General features: G+C 38.8%; 1 protein-coding gene and 1 non-coding gene across 5 annotated transcripts in view; one reads left to right on the top strand and one right to left on the bottom strand.

The window, feature by feature from the left end:
- Positions 1–22,118, top strand: part of CCDC102B (coiled-coil domain containing 102B) — a 264,105-nt gene that overhangs the window by 63,724 nt on the left and 178,263 nt on the right. For all 4 annotated transcript variants that reach the window (XM_007524081.2, XM_060174023.1, XM_060174024.1 and 1 more), the window contains exon 4: positions 818–926. In XM_007524081.2, the coding sequence (XP_007524143.2) occupies positions 818–926 (109 nt within the window). The remainder of the gene's footprint in view (positions 1–817; positions 927–22,118) is intronic.
- LOC132533211 (U6 spliceosomal RNA) lies at positions 6,714–6,818 on the bottom strand. Its single transcript, XR_009545118.1, has one exon. It is a non-coding gene; the product is annotated as a U6 spliceosomal RNA (small nuclear RNA).

The raw sequence follows: 22,118 nt of genomic DNA on the forward strand, positions 1-22,118 counted from the left end.
TTCACTGCCTGCAAAGCAACTTCCCTGCAGGTGGGGAGCTGGGGGCTTGAACAGGGATCCTTCTGCCTTCTGCCTGTCCTTACACTTTACGCCATGTGCGCTGAACCCGCTGCGCTACTGCTGGATTCCCGTTAACTAAATAATTTAAAGATTTCAGTGGCAATGCTCCATAAACTCAGAGGTGCATGTATTTTAACATATTTTAATATTTCCAATAAAGGGGTTCTCCATATTGTCTGTCATAGCAGTACTTCTTTTGTTTTAAAGATTTTATTTATTTATTAATGAGAAAGATAGGAGGAGAGAGAGAACCAGATATCACTCTGATATATGTGCTGCCGGGGATTGAACTCATGCCTGAGAATCCAATGCCTTCTCCACTGCACTACCTCCCAGACCATAGCAATAATTCTTCATGTACATAGAATCACAATAGAAAGTCGAATAAAACTGTGCTAAAAGTGGAGGCATATATACTTTGCTGCAGATGAAAATTATCCAAATAAGAGGCACTGAGGGAAATGTATGACTAATACAGGGAAGTATAGGTTAAAAAAAATAGTCAATAATTTTGATGTGGGTAAATCCATATGAAATATGCTTAATCTACTGTGAAGCTCACTGAAGGGGTAGAAAATTAAAGTTTATTCAATATTTATAATTTAATACTCTGAAATGAACTTTCTGCCATTATAGTTAACATATGAAACTATCAAATGTGAGGAAAATAGAAAATCTATTCTTCAACTCTATAATACATTCTTAAAATTATTTTCCTATTACACATTTGTTTTATTTTCATGGTTAATTTCTTTAGAATGCGCTCATCTTTGGAAAAAGAAATAGAACAACTAAAGGCAGTGTTGTCGGTATGGAAACAGAAGTATGAGGAGTTAAAAACCTTGAAGCCACAACAATCAAACAAGGTAAGGAGACCTATCATCTACAGCAAATGTTGAGAATGTACCACTAGGCAGGACTTAAATCCTTTGGTCTGGTCCCATCAGAGCACACACAGCCTGTCTGAGAGCAACAAGAAATGCTTTCTTGAAAGCTGGTAACTCTGCATGATCCATACATGAGGCCACAGAAATACAAATGACCACTGACAGGAAAAAAAAAAAGGTTCCCCACCTCTGATTTAAAGTGAAGAAATGAAAGGGGAGGTTTTCTCTGTGTGTAGATGTTTATCTTATTCAGTCGAAGACTCAATAGATCAAAGAATTATTTTTATATTTTGGAGACTTCTTAGAACACTAGAGATGGGCATAACCTATAACCTGGCAATTCCTCTCTAGGGAATGTACTCAAAGGAAATAAAGCACCTATTCAAAGAGATCCATATACACCTGCATTATGAAATTGTGCAATAGCAGCAAAATTTTAACAGCCAAAACTTAGAGGCAGCCATGATGCCCAATGGCAGATGAGTGACTAAGAAAGTTGTAGTGCAGCGCTCCAATGGCGCGATTGGTTCGCGTGCGGTACTTATACGGAAAGCGGTACTTATACAGTAGTGCATATGCATGATTGAATAGTACTCCTCAGTTACTACAACTTATGAAGCCATCTCCACTTCTTCATCTCGGATGGAGCAGGAAGGCATTACCTCAAGTGAGATAAGCCAAAGAGAGAAAGACAGACACTGGATGATCCTACTTAGAGTTGGAATTTATAAAACATAGACAGAAAGGGAAGACGCAGCAAAACGTGGACCGAGTGGAGTGTACTGCATCAGAGCACAAGACTCTGAGGAAGGAGGGTTTGGGGTGGGGGTGAGGGAGAATGGCCATGGGAGTCTTGATGATAATGATGGAAAAGATCCTAAGTTGGGGGTGAGAGTATTCTGTAGACACCTACCATAGGGAGGTGAGAAGCTGCCACCCATGTGTCAAGAGCCATACTGCAAACCATTTACTTACCCCCCAAAATTTGGGGGGGAGACTTTTTAAAAATGAAATTTGCAAGATCAAATTGTAGTAATACCTTGGGCAGGGTCCTGGATTCAAGCCCTTGGTCCCCACCTGAATGGGGAAGCTTCAGGAGGAATAAAGTAGTACTACAAGTTTCTCTATTTGTATTTTTCTATTTTCCCCTCTATCTCCCCTTTCACTCTCAATTCCTCTATTTCCTCTCAAATCAAAGAAAGAAAAAAAAATTGATTACCAGGAGGGGTGCATTCATAGTGCTATCATAAAGTCCCAGTGATGACACTAGTAGCAATTAAAAAAAAAGAGCTTATGAAATAGAGTTAGCACTTCCTTGAAGGATTTGTAGAATTTCTTTGGAAAGCTATAAAGGCTTGGATTTTTGTTGTTGGGTAGGCTTTTGACGACTGCTTCAATTTCTTTGGCCATAATTGGTTTACTCATATTTTCTAGGATTTCCTAGTTCTGTTATTTTTTTAACAGATTTATTTAGTAATTTATTGATTTACAATATTATGAAATAACAGGGTATATTTCCACATGTTTCCCCCACCAGAGTTCTGTATCCCCATTCCCTCCATTGGAAACTGCAATAGTTCTCCCAAGGCCAGAGTTATGGGTTGACTATTATCCCTATAACTATATTTATATCTGTTTTCTTTACGCCCCTTTTTTCCTGTCTTCCCTTCCTTTCCAAATCACACCTACACCTACTGCTACTTTGGAATGTCCTTCTGTTTTTTTTCCTCTTCTCTCTCTGGGTCTTGATGAAATTGGAGTTCAGAGCCCACTGGTCCCCTAACATTGTTTCCCCTCTGTGGGGTATACACAAGCATTCTTTTTGGGTGCAGAAGGGAGTTCTGGTTTCTGCAATTGCTTCTCTGCTGGACATAGGTGTCAGCAGGTCAATTCATATTTCTATCCTGTTTCTATCTTTCCCTAGTAGAGTAGGGCTCTGCAGAGGTGAGGTTCTGGGACACATTGGTGAGGTCGTCTGCAACTTGGTGGCTCAAAGGCAGCAAGATACAGAGCAAGACAAAACAATAAACAGGAACCAAAAAGTAGGAATAGAGCAGATGAGAATAGTGATCTTAGGGTATAGAGAAGATATAAAGTCTATTTTAGGTATGTTCCTAGGACCCCATGACTTTAGTAATTTTTCTTTGAGCTTGATAGCTAACATGCAGGTGGACTGAAAACACTGTCTGGGAAGATGTAGTCAAAGTTAAGAATAGGGCTAGAGGGAGTCGGGCTGTAGTGCAGCAGGTTAAGCACACATGATGCAAAGCTCAAGGACCGGTGTAAGGATCCTGGTTCGAGCCCCTGCTCCCCACCTGCAGCGGGTGTCACTAGCAGTGAAGCAGATCTGCAGGTGTCTGTTTTTCTCTCCCCTTCTTCATCTTCCCCTCCTTTCTCCATTTCTCTCTGTCCTATCCAACAACACTAAGAAGAATAAGTACAACAATAATAACTACAATAAAACAAAGGCAACAAAAATGGAATAAATAAATAAATAAATATTTAAAAAAACAATAGGGCTAGAAAATTGGATTAGGACAGAGAGAAAGTGAAATAGGAGGGGAGAGAGAAAGATAGACTTCTGCAGAGCTGATTCACTGCTCTTGAAGCATCTCCACTGCATATAGGGAGGATGAGGCCATGCTTCTGTGTAGTTACTTGAGTAGATAGACTACAGAAAGTGAAGTATAAGGTATGAGAGAAGGGTGTCTATGACTAAGTAGTAAATATGGATTAGACTGTTTATGGTGCCTTATTTGGGCCTTTCTACTTGACTTCTTTTCTTTTTTTTTTTTTTAAATATTTTATTTATTTATCAATGAGAGGGATAGGAAGAGCGAAAGAACCAGGCATCACTCTGGTACATGTGCTGCCGGGGATTGAACTCAGGACCCTCATGCTTGAGAGTCTAATGCTTTATCCGCTGTGCCACCTCCTGGTACTTCTTTTATTTTCTGTCTTTATTTTTTATTACCTTTATTTATCGGATAGGGACAGCCAGAAATTGAGAGGGAAGGGATGAAAGGAAGGGAGAGAGACAGAGAGACTTCGCAACCCTGATTCACCACTCACAAAGCTGTAGGTGGGGACCAGAAGCTCAAACCCAGGTCCTTGTGTATTGTAATGTGCGTTGTCAGCCAGATGCACGACCACCCAGTTCCAAAACTTGCTTTCCAGGATTTTTAGATCTAAGTCTAATCACAGTAGACTAAGCATTCTTATCTTCCTACTTAAAACAGGAAAATTGAAATTCCAATAAATTTCAAATCAGTCCAAAGTTACAGTTAGTTGAAATAACTGATTTAAGATATTTCAAAGCCATTTTTCATGTAAATTGTACTTGTTTTATGTCTGTTTATATATGAGTTTTATAAATTTAATTTTATTTGCTTTTTTAAAACTTTGAGTTATGAGTTCTTTCAGAACTTCTTATAGCATGGGCTTGGTAATAGTAGTTTCTTTCAGCTGTTTCCTGTCTGAAAAGGTCTTTATGGCTCCATCCATTCTGAATGAGAGTATGGAAAACTAGAGATTTCTAGGTTGAAAGTCTTTCTCATTTGGAACTCTATAAATGTCCTGTCTTCCATATGCAGAAAGATTATGTGTAACAAATAAATATAGACATATATTTGTTGTGCATATAAATGCGCACATATGTGGATTTTTGTCAGTGGCTTCATGGCACAGAACTGTTTTGAATAAATTAATGAGATAGCAAAAGAATTCACAAAAGAAAGATTCTATTATGCTTAGAGTACATAATACAATGCATATATGTTGTATATGTTCTGTAGCATAACATACTGTACATTTGGGAAAGCTAATATTTTATCAATTCTCCTAAATTTAATTTTAAAAAGGAGCATAATGAATTTACTGTGTACTGACACTAGTGGGCGGTGAAGACTTGATAATCCTTCCTCAATTCTGATTTTATTCCAGTAATTGAACGTTTATGTGGCAACTGTTTATTTGGGAGGAATAAAAAAAGGTCACAGATTTTAGTTCATTTGCAAAATTATATCTCTATTTTTAGATGTTGACTCTGTTCTATTCAAAGATGACAGTGGTGTCAGTACCAACTAGAAAAAGTTAAATTGTACAGAAAAATTTTGTAGATTAGAGGAAAAATGAAAACAATATATATAACATATACAGTTACCATGTAATTGGAATCTGTATTTTGATTACTATATAAAATCAATATTAATGTAAAGTAATGCTTTTATAGTATAAATTATATAATATTTGGAATTTTTAACAGAAAATATTTTATAATTGTGGATTGCTTTTTCAGTGATTTAAACTTTTGATTACATGTTTCAATTAGAGGAACTATAAATTTTGAAAATAAACAGAAAAGTTATGGTGAATAAAAGCATTCTTATAGGGAGTCGGGTGGTAGTGCAGCAGGTTAAGCGCACGTGGCGCAAAACGCAAGGAACGGGATAAGGATTCCGGTTCAAGCCCCAGGCTCCCCACCTGCACGGGAGTTGCTTCACAAGCGGTGAAGCAGGTCTGCAGGTGTCTATCTTTCTCTCCTCCTCTTTGTCATCCCCTCCTCTCTCGACTTCTCTCTGTCCTATCCAACCACGGCATCGATAACAACAATAACTACAACAATAAAACAACAAGGTCAACAAAAGGGAATAAATAAATATGAAAAAAAATAAGTTTGTGATTTTCTTAGAGCTGTGTTGAAGCAAATATGTTCTTGGGCTGGGAAGACAACAAAAGACTTTCATGCCTTAGGCTCTGAAGTGCCAGGTTCAATCCCCAGCACCACTATAAGCCAGAACTGAGCAGTGCTTTGGACTCTCTCTCTCTCTTTCTCTCCCTCTTTCCCTTTTTCACTTATGTCTCTGATTAAAAATAAATAAAACTTAAAAAGAAGAAAATATGTGCTGTGTGCCGATACTATACTTATCATATGATGAGATATTTATAAATATTTAGCAACTAAAGAAATATAGTGCCTTGACTTCTAAATTGCTTAATTGATTTAAAAATTGAACAGAAAAGGTGAAGGATTTTATGATATGTTTTGAAATGACATTTTAGAGTAGTTTTAAATATAAAGTATCTGTCAAAACTCTTGAATGTAAGTGAATCTTTTAGATATTTAGATGATTTGCTAGATGATCAACAAACTTATATTTCTCTAAGAAGTGTTAATGCAAAGATTGACATTGTTTAGAGTTAAAACCTAGGTGCACTCCATAGGTTGAACTTGTAAAATAATGTGGTAGAGCCTATATACTCTTGTAAAGAAAACATTCTCAAATTACTGACACTTAGAAAAATGTGAGTAGGAACCGTTAGTTATAAGATCAAGTAAGTATTTAAAATGCAACCAAGACAGTGAGCATTAGAGTTGATTCTATTCAAAATGCTGCTTCACTGTTGCATTTAATACTGTTTAGCTTTTTCTTTGCAAGTCTGTAAATATTGGTTTGAAATTACATTATGAAAGCCAGGTGTGCTGAAATGATCATTTTAATGAAATTGCGTGATCGAGGCATTCATGTTATCTTAAATTCAAATAATTATGATGCCTTACTCTAAGAGTAAATGTGTTGCCATCAACAAAGACTGCTAGTGTTTTGAAATATAAGAGAAACATATACACATATTCACCTTCCTTTAAAATGTTTGTGCATACACCTGGTATCTTTGTGAATGATTTTATTAAGGAATCTTTTGTGATAACAGTCATGTTTCTAGTAGTTCCTTATTTACAGTTTTCTTTCTTTCTTTTTTTTTTTTTTAAATATGGAACGCTTCACGAATTTGCGTGTCATCCTTGTGCAGGGGCCATGCTAATCTTCTCTGTATCGTTCCAATTTTAGTATATGTGCTGCCGAAGTTTTCTATCTACAAAATGACACAAACTTCTTGGGACTTCTTTATGATATTAGCAGTTTAAGTTGAAGCCTTATCTCAAGCACATCAATACATCAAAAGACATTCTGTAATTTCTTCTCTGCTAGACATGGGTGTTGACAGGTCGATCCATACCTCCAGCCTGTCTTTTCCTAGTGGAATTGGGCTCTGGAGAAGCAATTACAGAAGCCAGAACTCCCTTCTTTTGCATTCCATAAGGAATTTTGATCCATACTCCCTGAGGGGAGAAATGTTAGGGGAAGATGACCAAAGGGCTCTGAACTCTATTTCCACCAGAACCTGGAGAAAGAAGAGGAAAAAAGAAGGATATCCACAACTGGCAGTGGGTGTAGGTTTGACTTGGAGGGGAGTAGAGAGCAGGACCATGAAAGAAATGGGCAAATATATATATATATATAAAAAATAGACAGGTAGTTATAGAAAAAGTAGTCAGCCCACATCTGTGACCTTGGGAAGGCTACTGCAATTTTCAATGGAGGGAATGGGGACTCAGAGCTCTGGTGGTGGGAACAGTGTAGAATTATATCCCCATTGTCCCATAATTTTGTAAATCAATATTAAATAACTAATAAAGGATAAAAAAGGTGTTCTGAAACTTTCCTTCACTTCAAAATCACTGGGAAAAATAGAAGGATCGAAATTTGAGATTGATGTAGGTAAAATTCATGGAGACCTTGCATTAGTGACAAGACTGGGTCTCCCTCCATTTAAGGAACTGCCTTCACGTTTTTTAGAAACAGATGGACTATCGTATGGTGAGTTAATTTTGAAGCACTTACTCTAATTGCCTTTTGATTGTGACATTGAAATACATGATTCCTTACAAGACTCCCAAAATGTTAACTTCTCAATTTCAGCTCCAAGCTTTAGCTCATGCCATTTATTTCTCTTCTGCTATTTTCTTACATATATTTTAAAATTATTTAATTTATTTTATTTTAATGAGTGAAAGCAATACAGAGAGAAAAACCAAAGCTCTGCTTGACTTTGGTTTATGATAGTGCTGGGGATTGAACCTGAGATCACGGAGCCTCAGGCATGAAATTATTTTGCATAACCATTATGCTGTCTCCCCAGCCCTATTTCTCTCTCTCTCTCTCTGTTTCTCTCTCTCTTTCTTTTTCTTATCCAGCCCTGTCTTTCTCACAAAAATAAGTAAAACTTTGAATATGTGTAAGAATTCAAAAGACTTTATCAAGTTTTTTTTAATTTAATTTTATTTATTTATTTATTTTATTTTATTTATTTATTCCCTTTTGTTGCCCTTGTTGTTTTATTGTTGTAGTTATTATTGTTGTTGTCGTCGTTGTTGGATAGGACAGAGAGAAATGGAGAGAGGAGGGGAAGACAGAGAGGAGGAGAGAAAGATAGACACCTGCAGACCTGCTTCACCGCCTGTGAAGCGACTCCCCTGCAGGTGGGGAACCGGGGTTCGAACCGGGATCCTTATGCCAGTCCTTGTGCTTTGCGCCACCTGTGCTTAACCCGCTGCGCTACAGCCCGACTCTTATCAAGTTTTTTTTTAATGTATACATTTATGGAATCAAATAGCAATCTGACATATCTGTCTTAGATGGAAGTCATTGAAAGACAACATCTGTATATAATATCTTATGTTCACCACCAGGAGTTCAGTTCCCTGCTTCACTATGCAGGTGGCCCCTTCGTTCTGACTTTACCCGCTTTCTTTCCCTTCTTTTCTGGTGACCATGAACTTAGTTTGGTTTGATGTCACTAACTCTTTGATTTTATCTCTTTTTATACTACAGATGAGCAACATCCAGTGACATTTGTTTTTCTCTGTCTGGTGCACACCCTCCTCTAGGTCCATCTGTGTTGTTGTAAATGGCAGGATGTCATCTGTTTCTGTGTTGACTGTCCACCTTCCCTCTGAACTGTCAGAGCTTCAGAGGTGTGTATGAGCCATGATGAATGTGTGTCTGCTCTGTTCACCCCTGCCCCCAGCATTGAACAAACTAGGTCATGGTGTAGGAGACAGACGTTTTCTTCTTTTGATTCTTGCTTTTTATATGCCCACATTCTGACAGATCTGTAGCTCGGGGGTAAGCAGAAGTAATGAATTTCTAGACTGGTTTTCTAGTAGTCTGATGAGGATACCAGTGGCATCCTTGAGGACTTCTGGCTTTTGAGGGCATTGGAGTGGACCCTCATCCCTCAACACTTTTCTGTTGTGGCAATCTGTTTCACTTGTTCTTTACAAAACACAGTGAGCATACAGGTCCCATGGATGAGGTGGTTAAAATGTGATATTAGAATTCTGAAAAAGTAAAAGAACCATAAAGCATATGGGGAACCACTTTGCTGACATAAGTACCTTCAAGACTGTTTTTAAACAAATGTAATTAAGAATCAGATAAGCACTAAATTACAAAATTCAGAATTAATTGAACTACTAATGTGTAATTTATAGACCTTGCCCAGGTAACCCCTGGAATTCTGAAATTATTTACTTAACTCAGAGGCCATGAGAGTAATTGTGAAGGAAAGCCAGTCGTTCAGAATTCTCTTTTGCTTACAGAGACAGAAAATGAAAATTTATAGCTGGAAATCAGATGTTTCTACCTCTGTCTAAGTTTAGCCATGCTACTTAAATTCAAAATAGCATATAGAGGACCAGCTGGTATTGAATTAATGTGCATTAATTGATGGTATGGGAACTATGATGCAAGAGTTAAGCAGAAATTCAAGATGAAGTCTTGTGGTTAGGGAGGTGACTCAGAGATAGGACATCAGACTGTCATGCACCAAGTTCCAGGTTTGATCCTTGGCACTACCTTTTCCAGAGTGATTCCATTTCTCTCCCTCTCCTAATGTCTCTTTCTCTTTATTTATTTATTATTGAGTTGAGACAGAAATTGAGAGGGGTGGGGGGATGGAGAGGGAGAGAGAGACAGACCTGTGGCCCTGATTACCACTTGTGAAGATTTTCCACTACAAGTGGAGACCAGATGCTTGACCTTGGGTCTTTGCACACCGTAATATGAGTGCATAGACCTTGCCGAGGTAACCCCTGGGATTCTGAAATGATTTACATTTCAGCATGTAAATGTCCCCTCCACCACATTTAAAATGATGAAGTCTTGATGGGATTTATATGGTGAGAAAGGTTTCACACAAGGCAGATAGATATCTTGATCTATGAAATGCCTTTATTTTTTTATCTAGCTAACGTGATAAGGCATTTTTCAGAGTAGCAAGCCCTCAAAATCCAAAGATACTGGTTCTCCTGTCACATAAGGAATCTGTGTACAAGGATATTCAGCTAAGAACACTCTGGATATATAACCTTCCTGTTAGTATTCATTGTCTGGCTATACTAACATTTATTCTCATGAACCTAGCAAGAGGTATTTTTGTGGTTTCCAGTTTCAACCCCAATAATGTATGAATAAAACTGCTTTAGAAATCTGTGCACCCGTCCCCCCTACCTCCACTCTGTGCATGGGCACCAACATTTTAACCTTTGGCTCCTCTCCATTTACCAATCTGGCAAAATTATTCCTAATTGCCTGTGTGGTCTCCCAGTCCCAATAACCTCACCCTCATATTCTAGGAGTTAGTATGGTGGGACAGAACCCAAAGAAAATTATGACCAGATGTTGTGTTCTAGGAGACTGGGTGTTTCTTCTACAAATAAGCCCTTTTTTTGTCACTGGGCTGAATAAAATTATTATTAATTCATATAGATAAGTATAGAAATCTGTGCACAGGTCTTAGAGAGATTTTATGTTTCTAATCTTTTCACTTATTTTTTATGGAGACAGAATAAAACTGTGAGTGAAGAGGAAGATAGAGAGGGAGAGAAAAGAGAGTCCTGCAGCACTGCTTTATCCTGTGAAGCTTTTCCTTTTTTTTTTTTTTTTGAAATTTTGCAGGTGGGACTGGGACCTTGAGCCTGGGTCCTTGTTCACTGAAACATATATCCTCTACCACTTCCTGCCCCCTCTTACTTCATCATAACTCTCCTTGGTACTCAGTTCCTGCGTGAGATTGTTTTTGAAGTCTCTGGCAGTCCTTTAGCGTGCAGGAGCTGTATGGGTCACAGGTGGGGTTAGGAGCAAGGGCACAGCTCCAGTGCATTGCAGCACATTCTCTGGCTAGAGTTGGAGTGAGCTGCTTTGAGGAGACAGGCTATGAGTGTGGAGAAAGACCTGCAGGGTGGTATTGCATCCTGATCGTTATTTGCAGTTTTAGTGAGCACTCACAACCTAGAGAAGACAGAAGATTCCTTTGCTAATACTCTCATGGTTTGTATGAGAGGCCTTATAGTGGAACAGAGAGAGTTCTTCAAAAGGCATTTTGAATGTATAGTTGTCACTTGAAGCTATTTTCCTTTGGAATCTGTTCTGAAGGCCGAGGTCAGAGTCAAGGAAGACAGAATTCTCTATCCCCACAGAAGCCTACTGCTATGTGGACAGATGTGCTGATGGAACCCCATAGGAGTTCTCACATTATAACCTGAATATATATATATAATTTATTCCCTTTTGTTGTCCTTGTTATTTTATTGTTGTTGTTATTGATGTTGTTGTTGGATAGGACAGAGAGAAATGGAGAGAGGAGGGGAAGACAGAGAGGGGGAGAGAAAGATAGACACCTGCAGACCTGCTTCACCACCTGTGTAGGGACTCCTCTGCAGGTGGGGAACCGGGGGCTCGAAACTGGATCCTTATGCTGGTCATTGTGTTTTGCGCCAAGTGCACTTAACTCGCTGTGCTACCGCCTGACTCCCCTGAGTAGATTTTTTAATTTATTTATAAGATGAAAAATAGAAAATATCGACAAAAACATAGGATAAGAGTGGTAAAATTCCACATATTTCCCACCACCAGAGTTCCATGTCCCATCCCCTCCATTGCAAGATTTCCTATTCTTTATTTCTCAGGGAATATGGGCTCAGGGTCATTATGGGGTACAAAAGCTGGAAGGTCAGGCTTCAGTGATTGCTTCCCCCCTGAACATGGGCATTGGGAGGTCAATTCATACTCCCAGCCTGTTTCTATCTTTCCCTAGTGGAGCAGGGCTCCAGAGAGATGAGGTTCCAGGGTACATTGTTGAGGTTGTCTGCCCTGGGGAGTCCAGTTGGTGTCACGGTAGCATCTGCAACTTGGTATCTGAAAAAGCATTAAAATATAAAGAAGAACAAATTGTTTAATAATCTGGTACCTAAAGGCAAGAATATAGCAGATGAGATTTGAGGTTTCCATTCTGGAAAAAGCTAGTAGGTTCTATTTTAGGTATATTCCAAGGGGCCCATGACTTTACTAATTTTTGCCTGAACCTCACAGCTAACATACAGGTAGGCCAAAGGTCTCTGTAGGTCTGAGATTGTATTCTGTGGTCATAGCTAGGAACCTTCTAGGTTGTACCCGTTGCCAGACCCATCTTCCTCCAGTGGTAGAGGATTTTAGTCCAACTTCCCTTCTAAGAATGGGGCAGTCCCTACCATTGTTGATCCACATTGAGGTCAAAGTCCTATGGGGCTCACAAAGGGGTCCATTATGTTGTTCCTGATGGAGATGACCAGTAATATTGGAGAGAGGGATCTATTAGAGGTCTAGGCCCATCATGTTTATTTGGGAATCCCAGGATTTCCAGACTAGGGCTCCGGAAGATGAGGTGGACTGGTAGTAAGCCAAAGAGCCATCGTTGTTAAATTATGCCAGTCTCTTGCACTTATCCAGCTACTGTAGTCCTTTGTTTGACAAGGTTAGCCTTGGAGTGTTTGAAAGAAGTGAAATAGGAGGTAGCTGAGGATAGTATCTAGATCTAAGTTGAAACTATTTAAGTCTTTAACCTGAAAATTAAACAAAATCATAACTAATGGTTCTAGCACTTGCATTTCTTGGTTCCCAGTTTGCTGACTGTGGATCCTAGGAATTGACTGTCTCTGTAATCATGTCAACTGCTAATGAAAAATTGCTTCATGGAAAGTAGAAGTAACATTTAAAAATATATGACTGGGCTGGGGTATGTGGCTTTCTCTCTCTCTCTCTCTGTTTTATTTTATCTATCTTCCTATGCTACAAAAAATTAAAACTCAAAATTGTGTCAAGGAGTTGGTTTAGCAGGATAGTGCATTTGAACAACCCTGAGTTTAATTTTTAGCATCATTTAAATATGGAAAAATACATATATATAACATATATATGAGATATTTTTATATATATACATTTATATCTGTATATATATATATTTGGACAGATCATTGGATATAAATTTGCCTTGAGATCAGAACCAGATTCTGTCTATGTCAGTTTTATTGTTGTATTAGAGTTCTTTAGAAAAACAGATATATAAATATATATATAATACATGCATATTCTAGTATATTATATGTACTAAATATTATAAATAGCCTAAAATTTATTTTTCTCCCTTCTGCAAATATGAAGAGAACTACATGTACTTAGAAGCAGCAATATTTGTGCTTCAATATTTTTGGATTGTCAGATTGACTTAAAATAATTTTCCTTGTGTATTTTTGTTTGTCTTTTTGCCTGGTGGGGTTAATGCTATTTGATTTCACTGTGTTGTGAAGATGCTATATTTTTTTCCTTTTAATTTCACACAAAGCCAGGAATGAAGGGAGGAAGAGAGAGAGAGAGAGAGAGAGAGAGAGAATCAGGAAGAAGAAGAGAAAGATGCTGAAGTGACTATAACACAATCAGTGATCATAGAGCTTTCTTCAGTGCTATACATCACACCTCATACATTATGGGGGTGTGTTCAAGCCTGGATACTTGTTCGTGTTAAAATATATGTTATTCTTGGTGAGCTATTTCCCAGTTCTTATTGAAAGGGGGGGAAAAGGTTGTGCTAAAACATATTCTTGATGCTTGGTTTATTTAGTTTTTAGAACAAAATAATGTCCAGTATTATAAATGTTAGAGGATAATTTCATAATCATGCATTCATATAAGACTCTCCACCAAGTCACCCCTCCACTATCCCCTATTCTGCTTCCCATTCCCTTATAAGCACTATAGTTTTCAGAGTCTGAGAGGCAGTTAGTTATTATTATTGTTGTTTATTTTATTTATTTATATTCCACATCTCAGAGAAGAAGCAATCTGGTAGATGTTTTCATATTTTTTCCATTATTATAGGCTGAATTTTTTCATATAGATTGAGAGAAGGAAAGGAAAAGGGAGAGGAGAAAGAAAGAGAGAGAGAGAGGAGAGAGAGAAGGAAGAGAGATACTATAATACCAGACCCTCTCGTTGGTGCTGTACTACCCTCATGCAGTGTAGCAGGCATTCAAACATGGGTTGTAAGCAGGGCAAAGCAGGCAGGCTTTCTTAACAGCCCCACCCCTTTTTTCATATCTTTACTTATTTCACTTAGCACAGTCACTTCCAGTTCCACCCATTTTGTCCCTAAGAACTCTGTTACCTTTTTAATGCTGGCATAGATAACATAAAGTATATATCCCACAGTTTCTCTACTCAGTCATTTGCCATTGGACACTTAGGTTAGTCCATTTGTTAACTATTGGGAATAATGCAGTTCTGAACATAGGGATGCAGATAAGCTTTCAAATGATAGTTTGTGGTTTTTTTTTTTTTGGATGTGAGAGCAATCTGGCTGAGACATCTGTCTCCCCATTGATCTCCAGGGCTGATTCGGCTGGTCTGGCTGGCTAGGCGGGTGTCCCCTTCCTCCCTCACCACTCCATGTGCGTCCCTCCCGAAGCTGCGTGCTCTGTGGAAGATGACGGCCTTCCCTGAGACAGACCAGTCTTCAGTGAAGGGTATAGGAGTAGCTGTGTTCCCCTGCTAGAACCTCCATACAAGCTCTCAAATTATTAAATTTATTTTTTATTTAAGAAAGGATAAGTTAACAAAACCGTAGTTAACTGTAGTTAAAGGATAAGTTAACAAAACCCAATCTCCATATCCCACCCCCTCCCCTGATAGCTTTCCAATTTTCTCTATCCCTCTGGGAGCATGGACCCAGGATTGTTGTGGGTTGCAGAAGGTAGAAGGTCTGGCTTCTGTAATTGCTTCCCCGCTGAACACGGGCATTAACTGGTAGGTCCATACTCCCAGTCTGCCTCTCTCTTTCCCTAGTAGGGGGGGGGGTGTCTCTGGGGAAGCAGAGCTCCAGGACACATTGGTGGGGTCTTCAGTCCAGGGAAGCCTGGCTGGCATCCTGATGGCATCTGGAACCTGGTGGCTGAAAAGGGAGTTAACATACAAAGCCAAACAAATTGTTGAGCAATCATGGACCCAAAGGTTGGAATAGTGGAGAGGAAGTGTTGAGGGGGGTACTCACTGCAAACTCTAGTGTACTTCTGCTTTCAGGTATATATTTTGCACTAGTTTATGGACACGTGTGAACATATGCTCTCTCTTACAGAACCTGGTCTATATCTAGGTTTTGGGACTTTGTTAGAAAGTGATCCACCTGGGATGGAATTAGAGAATACTATGAAAGGAAAGGTCTCACCTGAGTAATGAAGCTGAAGGTTTGTCATTCCACACGTGAAGTCTCTGGACACAGTCTGAAGTGAAGCATGTTGAGGTGGCAATCATTGCATTGGTTAGGTTGCTATCGGCTGATGCAATATTATTTGATATGGATTGGGAGAGGCATGCGGGAAAGTGGGCCCTATCCTAAGGTTCCAGGACTGGGGGAAATATAGGCTCTATAGTGGAGATGTGAGGTTCCTGCTGTCTTAGGGTTCAAAAAGACAATGGATAGTTAATGTTATCATCACATTAGTTGGTAATTGGGTTAACTTTGAAAAGTCCCTTTGTTGGGGTTTGCTGTATAGTACCCAGTATCTTGTATATAGCTGTGCCACTGGTTGCTTTTTTTTTTTTATTCCTTCAGTTATAAACCAAGGAGTGGTGTTGTAGGATCATAAGGTATTTATAATTTCTCCTAATCATTTTATTGGGGTGATTGTAGTATACACTATATTTTTTGACACATGGGTACAATTCTCATTTCTCTGCACACTAATTCCATCCCCAATTTAGGTCCTTCTCTGTCATCATCCACAGTGTTGCCAGCATCCTCCCCATCCTCTCTTGTTCCCTCCTCTAGAGCTCATTGCTTTGATGCAATATGCCAAATTCAGTCTGAATTTCACTTGTGTTTTCTTATTTCTTAGATACCACCTATAGTATTCTTCCTTCTTGACTGTAATTGGCTTATCTCCTTTAACATGATTACTTTGAGAACCATCCAAAATAAAATAAAGTTGATGACTTAATCCTTTTTCAACATCAGAATAATATATATATATATATATATATATTATTGCAAATATTGCTGCTATGCACATAAATGTACTCAGATCTCTCCAGAAAGGAGTCTTTGCTTTCTTTGGATCAATCATTAGGACATATCCTGGACATTATGGTATGTCCATGTCTCCTGTTCTCTAGATTGTTGCCTACAGGTGTTAGACCAATTTATATTTCCACCAAGAGTGTAAAAGGGTTCTTTTCCTCCACATCCTTGCCAACACTTGTTACTGTCCTTCCTAATGTATGGCATTCTCAAAGGTATAGAGTAGTTGTATCCCATTGTCTTTATTTGCATTTCTTTTCCCTTTCCTCTCCCCTCCCTTTCCTTCCCCTCCCCTCTTCTCCCCTTTCTTCTTTCATTCTTTTTATTTTGGGGGAAGTTCATGACCTACAGTACAGCTGTTGGCACATGGGTACAATTTCTCATCTCACCAACATAGGTGTCTGCAAAGCACTCTGACCCCCAATTTGGATCCATCATCATTAGCAGGACCTGAAAGCCTCCCTCCCTGCCCCTCCTGCAGAGTCCTGTGCTTTGGCGCAATACAAAACACCAGTCCAAGTTTTCCTTTCTCCTTTCTGTTCTTGTTTCTTAATCTCTGCCCATAAGTGAGATCATCCCATATTCATCCTTCTCTTTCTGGATGGTCTCCCTTATCATTCTTTTTAAAAAATATTCCCTTTAGTTGCCCTTGTTGTCTTATTGTTGTAGTTATTATTGATGTCATTGTTGTTAGACAGGACAGAGAGAAATCAAGAAGAGGGGAAGACAGAAGGGGGAGAGAAAGATAGACACCTGCAGACCTGTTCACTGCCTGGGAAGCGACTCCCCTGCAGTTGGGGAGCTGGGGCTTGAACCGGTATCCTTACGCTGGTCCTTGTGCTTTGCGCCACTTGCACTTAACCCAGTGCACTACTACCTGAACCCGCTGCGCTACTGCCTGACTCCCTCCCTTATCATTCTTAATAGTGAGCAGTTTTGCATTGTGTGAATTAAAGCATTTTTCACTTGTCTTTTGGCCATCTGGCTATATTCTTTTTTCTGATATTCTGTCTATATTCTCTTCTCATTTTAATGAGGTTGTTTATTATTACCAAGTTTGTTGAGGATATGTATATTTGATATTAACTCTTTATATGATATGTGGATTTCCATGTGGAAGCTATCTTTCTGTTTTGGTGATGTTTCATTTTGTTCTGTCAAACCTTCTTGGCTTGAGGTAGTCTAATTGGTTTAATTTTGTCTTCCTTGCAGTTGAATTCAAGTCTGCAAAGATGTTCTCAATCAGAGATCATGAAATATTTTGCCAATTTTTGCTTATATGTAATTGATAGTTTCTAGTCTGATATTCATATTATTGATCCACTTAGAGTTGGGTTTTGTCCATTGTGATATGCGATAGTCCTTTATCATGTATCTGTATGTTTTGATTCATTCCTTACAGCAATATTTGTTGAAAACTGCTCTTTCTCTATTTGAGTTTTAAATTTCCCTTGTCAAAAGTGGGTTGCCTGTAAGTGTAGGATACTTTTTCAAGATATTGGCATACTGTATTCCATAGGTGCTGCACAAGATTGCATTCTCCCCTAGCATGTACCAAATAGACAACAATCACCATGAGGATGGGGTTCTCCCAGTGATTCTAAGTATCCCTCTTGGTGAGAGGTGGTCAGTATACTCAGCTGAACTTGAAGAAGGAGAATATATATATATATATGGGGGCAAGGGTAGAAAGTCATTGCTGGGCTATGACCTCTCTCTTTGACTTGCCTGCTTTCCATTGCTCTGACTTTCCCCTGACTATATAAAAGTTTTTGCTGATTCTAGGTATTGCATTATTTACACGAAAGATCCAAATTCCCCCAAAAGGAAAAGTGGTTTTGTCAGCTCTTTCATTGTGAAAAAGATTCCAAAGGCACCATATGTTTGGGGAGTGTGAGAATCTATTAACAAATTTCACCTCACCAAATTACTGAAAAATCCTAAAAGGTGAAGGGTTTCCACAGAGTAACTAATTTACATAAAGTGTAAGCAGCATCATATGCACAAATTTAAGCGGTTTCAATATTGACACACAGAGAGGAGCTTAAGTGTGAATTTCTCCAATTCGAATTACATTCTCAATGCTGTTATGAAATACATAAAACAAAAATGAGTGAGTAGTTTTTTTTATTATTCTCCTTAAGAGAAGTGCCTTTGAGATAAATTAATAGATGAAAGCTTTCCTCCTGTTTCAGATCATTTGATTAAGCATGCTTCTGGCAGAAAGTCTTTGAGATGTAAAATTAAATTAGAGGGGCATCGTTTATGTAATGTCTTTGATGAAAACAACCTTTGGGGCTATAGAGATGGCCCAACAGGTAAAACGCATCTTTGGCTATGCAGGAAGCCCTGTGTTCAATCTCATGCATCACATGTAAGCACCCTGGACAGCCAAAAAGAGAACCATAGAGGTTGAAGCCATGCTAAGGTGTTCTTCTGCCTCCACCCCTGCCTATGTTCAGAACTAACAAAAAGAATATTCACTCTATTTTTTAAAAATCTATTCATGAGAAAGATAGAAGAGAGAAAGAACCAGACTTTACTCTGGCACATGTGCTGCCGGAAATCAAACTCGGGACTTCACGCTTGAGGATCCAAAGCTTTATCAGTGCGCCACTTCCCAGATCGCAACCAATATGTACTCTTTACAAAATTTAAAGTTTTTTTGTAACATATATCACATTCAATACAGTTCATCCATTCGTAGGCTATAATTGAATTTTTCAAGCATATTCAACATTACACAACCATGACTACAACCAACTTTGGAGCATTTAATTAGTCCAAAAAGAAGTTCCATTACTGGTCTCTCCTTATGCTGTCCAATCCCTCGATTTTTAGGAAATACCTAATATAATTCAATACTTATTTATTTTATTTGTGAAAGAATTATTTTTATTATCTTTATTTATTGGGTAGAAATAGCCAGAAATTGAGAGGAAGGAGGAAAGAGAGAGGGGGAGGAAGAGAGAGGTACCTGCAGCCTTACTTCACCACTTGTGAAGCTTTCCCACTGCAGGTGGGGACTGGAGGCTTGACCCGGGTCCTTGTGCACCGTAACACATGCACTCAACCAGGTGTGCCACCGCCCGGCCCCCTATACCTAGTTAGGTAGAGTTTTGAATTTAATGGAATAATTTTCTCTTCTAGCAACTACTTTTTCCAATGCGTACTATAGAAATAACCCTATGGGGAGTCGGACGGTAGCACAGCGGGTCAAGCGCATGTGGCGCAAAGCACAAGATTGGAGCCCCTGACTCCCCAGCTGCAGGGGAGTCGCTTCACAAGCGGTGAAGCAGGTCTGCAGGTGTCTATCTTTCTCTGCTTCTCTGTCTTCCCCTCCTCTCTCCATTTCTCTCTGTCCTTCCAACAACAACGACATCAATAATGATAACCACAACAATAAAACAAGGGCAACAAAAGGAAATAAATATATAAAAAAGAAATAACCCTATGTTGATTTTTTAAAAGTTTTTTATTTACAAAATGGAAATATTTGACAAGACCATAGGCTAAGAGGGTTACACTTCCACACAATTTCTTCCACCAGAGCTCCATATCTAGTCTCTTTCCTTGACAGCTTTCCTGTTCTCTATCCCTCTGGGAGTGTGGACCAGGATCATTATGGGGTGCAGAAGGTGGAAGGTCTGACTTCTGTAATTTCTTCCTCGCTGAACATGGGCATTGGCACGTCGACCCGTATTCTCAGCCTGTCTCTCTCTCATTCCCAAGTGGGGCAGGACTCTGGGGAGGCAGGGCTCCCGAACACATTGGTGGGGTTGTCTGCCCAGCAAAGTCAGGTTGGCATCATGGTAGCATCTGGAACCTGGTGGTGGAAAAGAGTTAAGCAGACAAATTGTTGACTAATCATTAACCTAAAGGCTAGAATATTGCTGATGAAGATTTGGGGGGGGGTCCCCATTTTATAAAAAGCTAGTAGGTCTATTTTAGGTATATTCCAAGGGGCCTGTGACTTTACTAGTTTTTGCCTGAGCCCGACATCTAATATGCAGGTGGACCCAGGACTCAGGTTATTGTCTGGGGAGATAGTGAGTGACTTGAAAAAAGGATGAGAAAGCTGAGTCAGGAAGAGTAGCTCCCAAATATGGGAAAATATATAAATATTGTTAACGGTAAACCCCATTGATTTGATCTGGGGCCCATATTCAGCACAGGAGCCTATGTAACCTCTGCATCCCTGTAGGTCTGAGCTCACATTCTGTGTCACGGCCAGAAACATTCCAGGCTGCACTAATTTCAGGACCCATCTTTCTTGGGTTGTAGGTAGACTATGTTGTCCAACCTCCCTTCGGAGAATGGAACATTCCCTACCATTGCTGAGACACATTGAGGGAATTGTCATGTAGGGGCCCACTAAGGGGTCCAGTATGTTGTTCTTGATGGAGATGACCAGTGAATTCTTTTTAAAAATAAGAAATCTAACTTAAAATTATTATGAGGTTTAACTTCTATAAGAAAGACACTCATATGGCAGATTTTTCTGCATTTTCAAAGTGAGGAATAAACTTTTTCAAATATTCTTTTCTGTTTTTATATAATTTCATTTAAAGGAAAACTTCATTTTGACTCAAGTATGGACCACTATGTCACTTTTAATTGGAAAGAATATGTCAAAAAATGTTTCAGCTTCTAAGATTTCACAAGATGAAAGGTTTTCTTTCATTGTTTCCAAAGTTGGCTCCTTTTTTACTCGATGTACTCAAAGCACATACATTAGCTCCAATGAAATATACTTAAACAGGAGTTAGGCGGTGGCACAGCAAATTGAGCGCACATGGTGCGAAGTGCAAGGACGGGCGTAAGGATCCCAATTCGAGCCTCTGGCTCCCCACCTGCAGAGGGTTCGCTTTACAGGCGGTGAAGCAGGTCTGCAGGTGTCTATCTTTCTCTCCCCTTCTCTGTCTTCCCCTCCTCTCTCGATTTCTCTCTGTCCCATCCAACAACAACAACAACAACAACAGCGATAACAACAACAAAGATAAACAAGGGCAACAAAAGGGAAAAAAATAAAATGAAATAAAAAAGTCTCTACAGAAGCTTTTTTTAAAAAAATTTATACTGAAACATAATAATTTGATTTTTTTGAGGTTTATATTTCAGTAATTATGTGCAGCTTCGGGCAATACTTAATTAAGAATTAAAGCATTCTAATCCTTTAAAATCCCTGCCTATCTAAAAGCAAAATTCAAAAACACGTTTTCTCCCAAGAACTTGGAGGGAGGGATGGAGAGAGGTACAGAATAGTATTCTGTGAAATTTAAAAGGATTATAACTAGAAATTTTGAAGAGTATCACTTCTGAAAATGTTTCTTGTAGATGTTTCTTCTATTCATGGAAAGAAAGATTCATTGCCATTTAGATGTGAATGCATTCCAATTTGATAAATTCAGTCCCAGTCATGATACTCAAACTTCAAAGATAAAAACAAACTGATTAAAAAGTTTATATTGACAGAAAAAAGACCCAGAATAACCAACACAATACTGATGGGCAATAGCAAGTTTAATTGACTTCAACATGTATTATAAATTAATTCAGTGATGGCGTGTGTGTCCTGTTATGAGAAAGGGCCTGAACTTGAAGCCTAACACCACATGGTAATACCAGGGCACAAACAGAAGCTTCATGGATAGTGAAAGTTCTCTTTGATTCTCTGATTCTTTTCCATTTCTCTGAAATAAAATGAAAAAAAATAAAAGACTTCAGGGGTAGTGTAGTGAGCATAGCCAAGGCATTAATGCTAAAAGAAAATACACAGGCCACCAAAGAGACAAACAACTCCAATACTAGAATTATGAACATAATATGCTGCAAAAATATAGACAAAAGTGATCAGTGCAACAAAATAGAGGGTTCACAAATAGACCCACAAAAATTCTGTCAACCTATACTATGTGAATAGCTATTAAGATATAAATAACT

Source organism: Erinaceus europaeus, chromosome 15 (assembly GCF_950295315.1).
Source record: "Erinaceus europaeus chromosome 15, mEriEur2.1, whole genome shotgun sequence".
NCBI classification, from domain to species: domain Eukaryota; kingdom Metazoa; phylum Chordata; class Mammalia; order Eulipotyphla; family Erinaceidae; genus Erinaceus; species Erinaceus europaeus.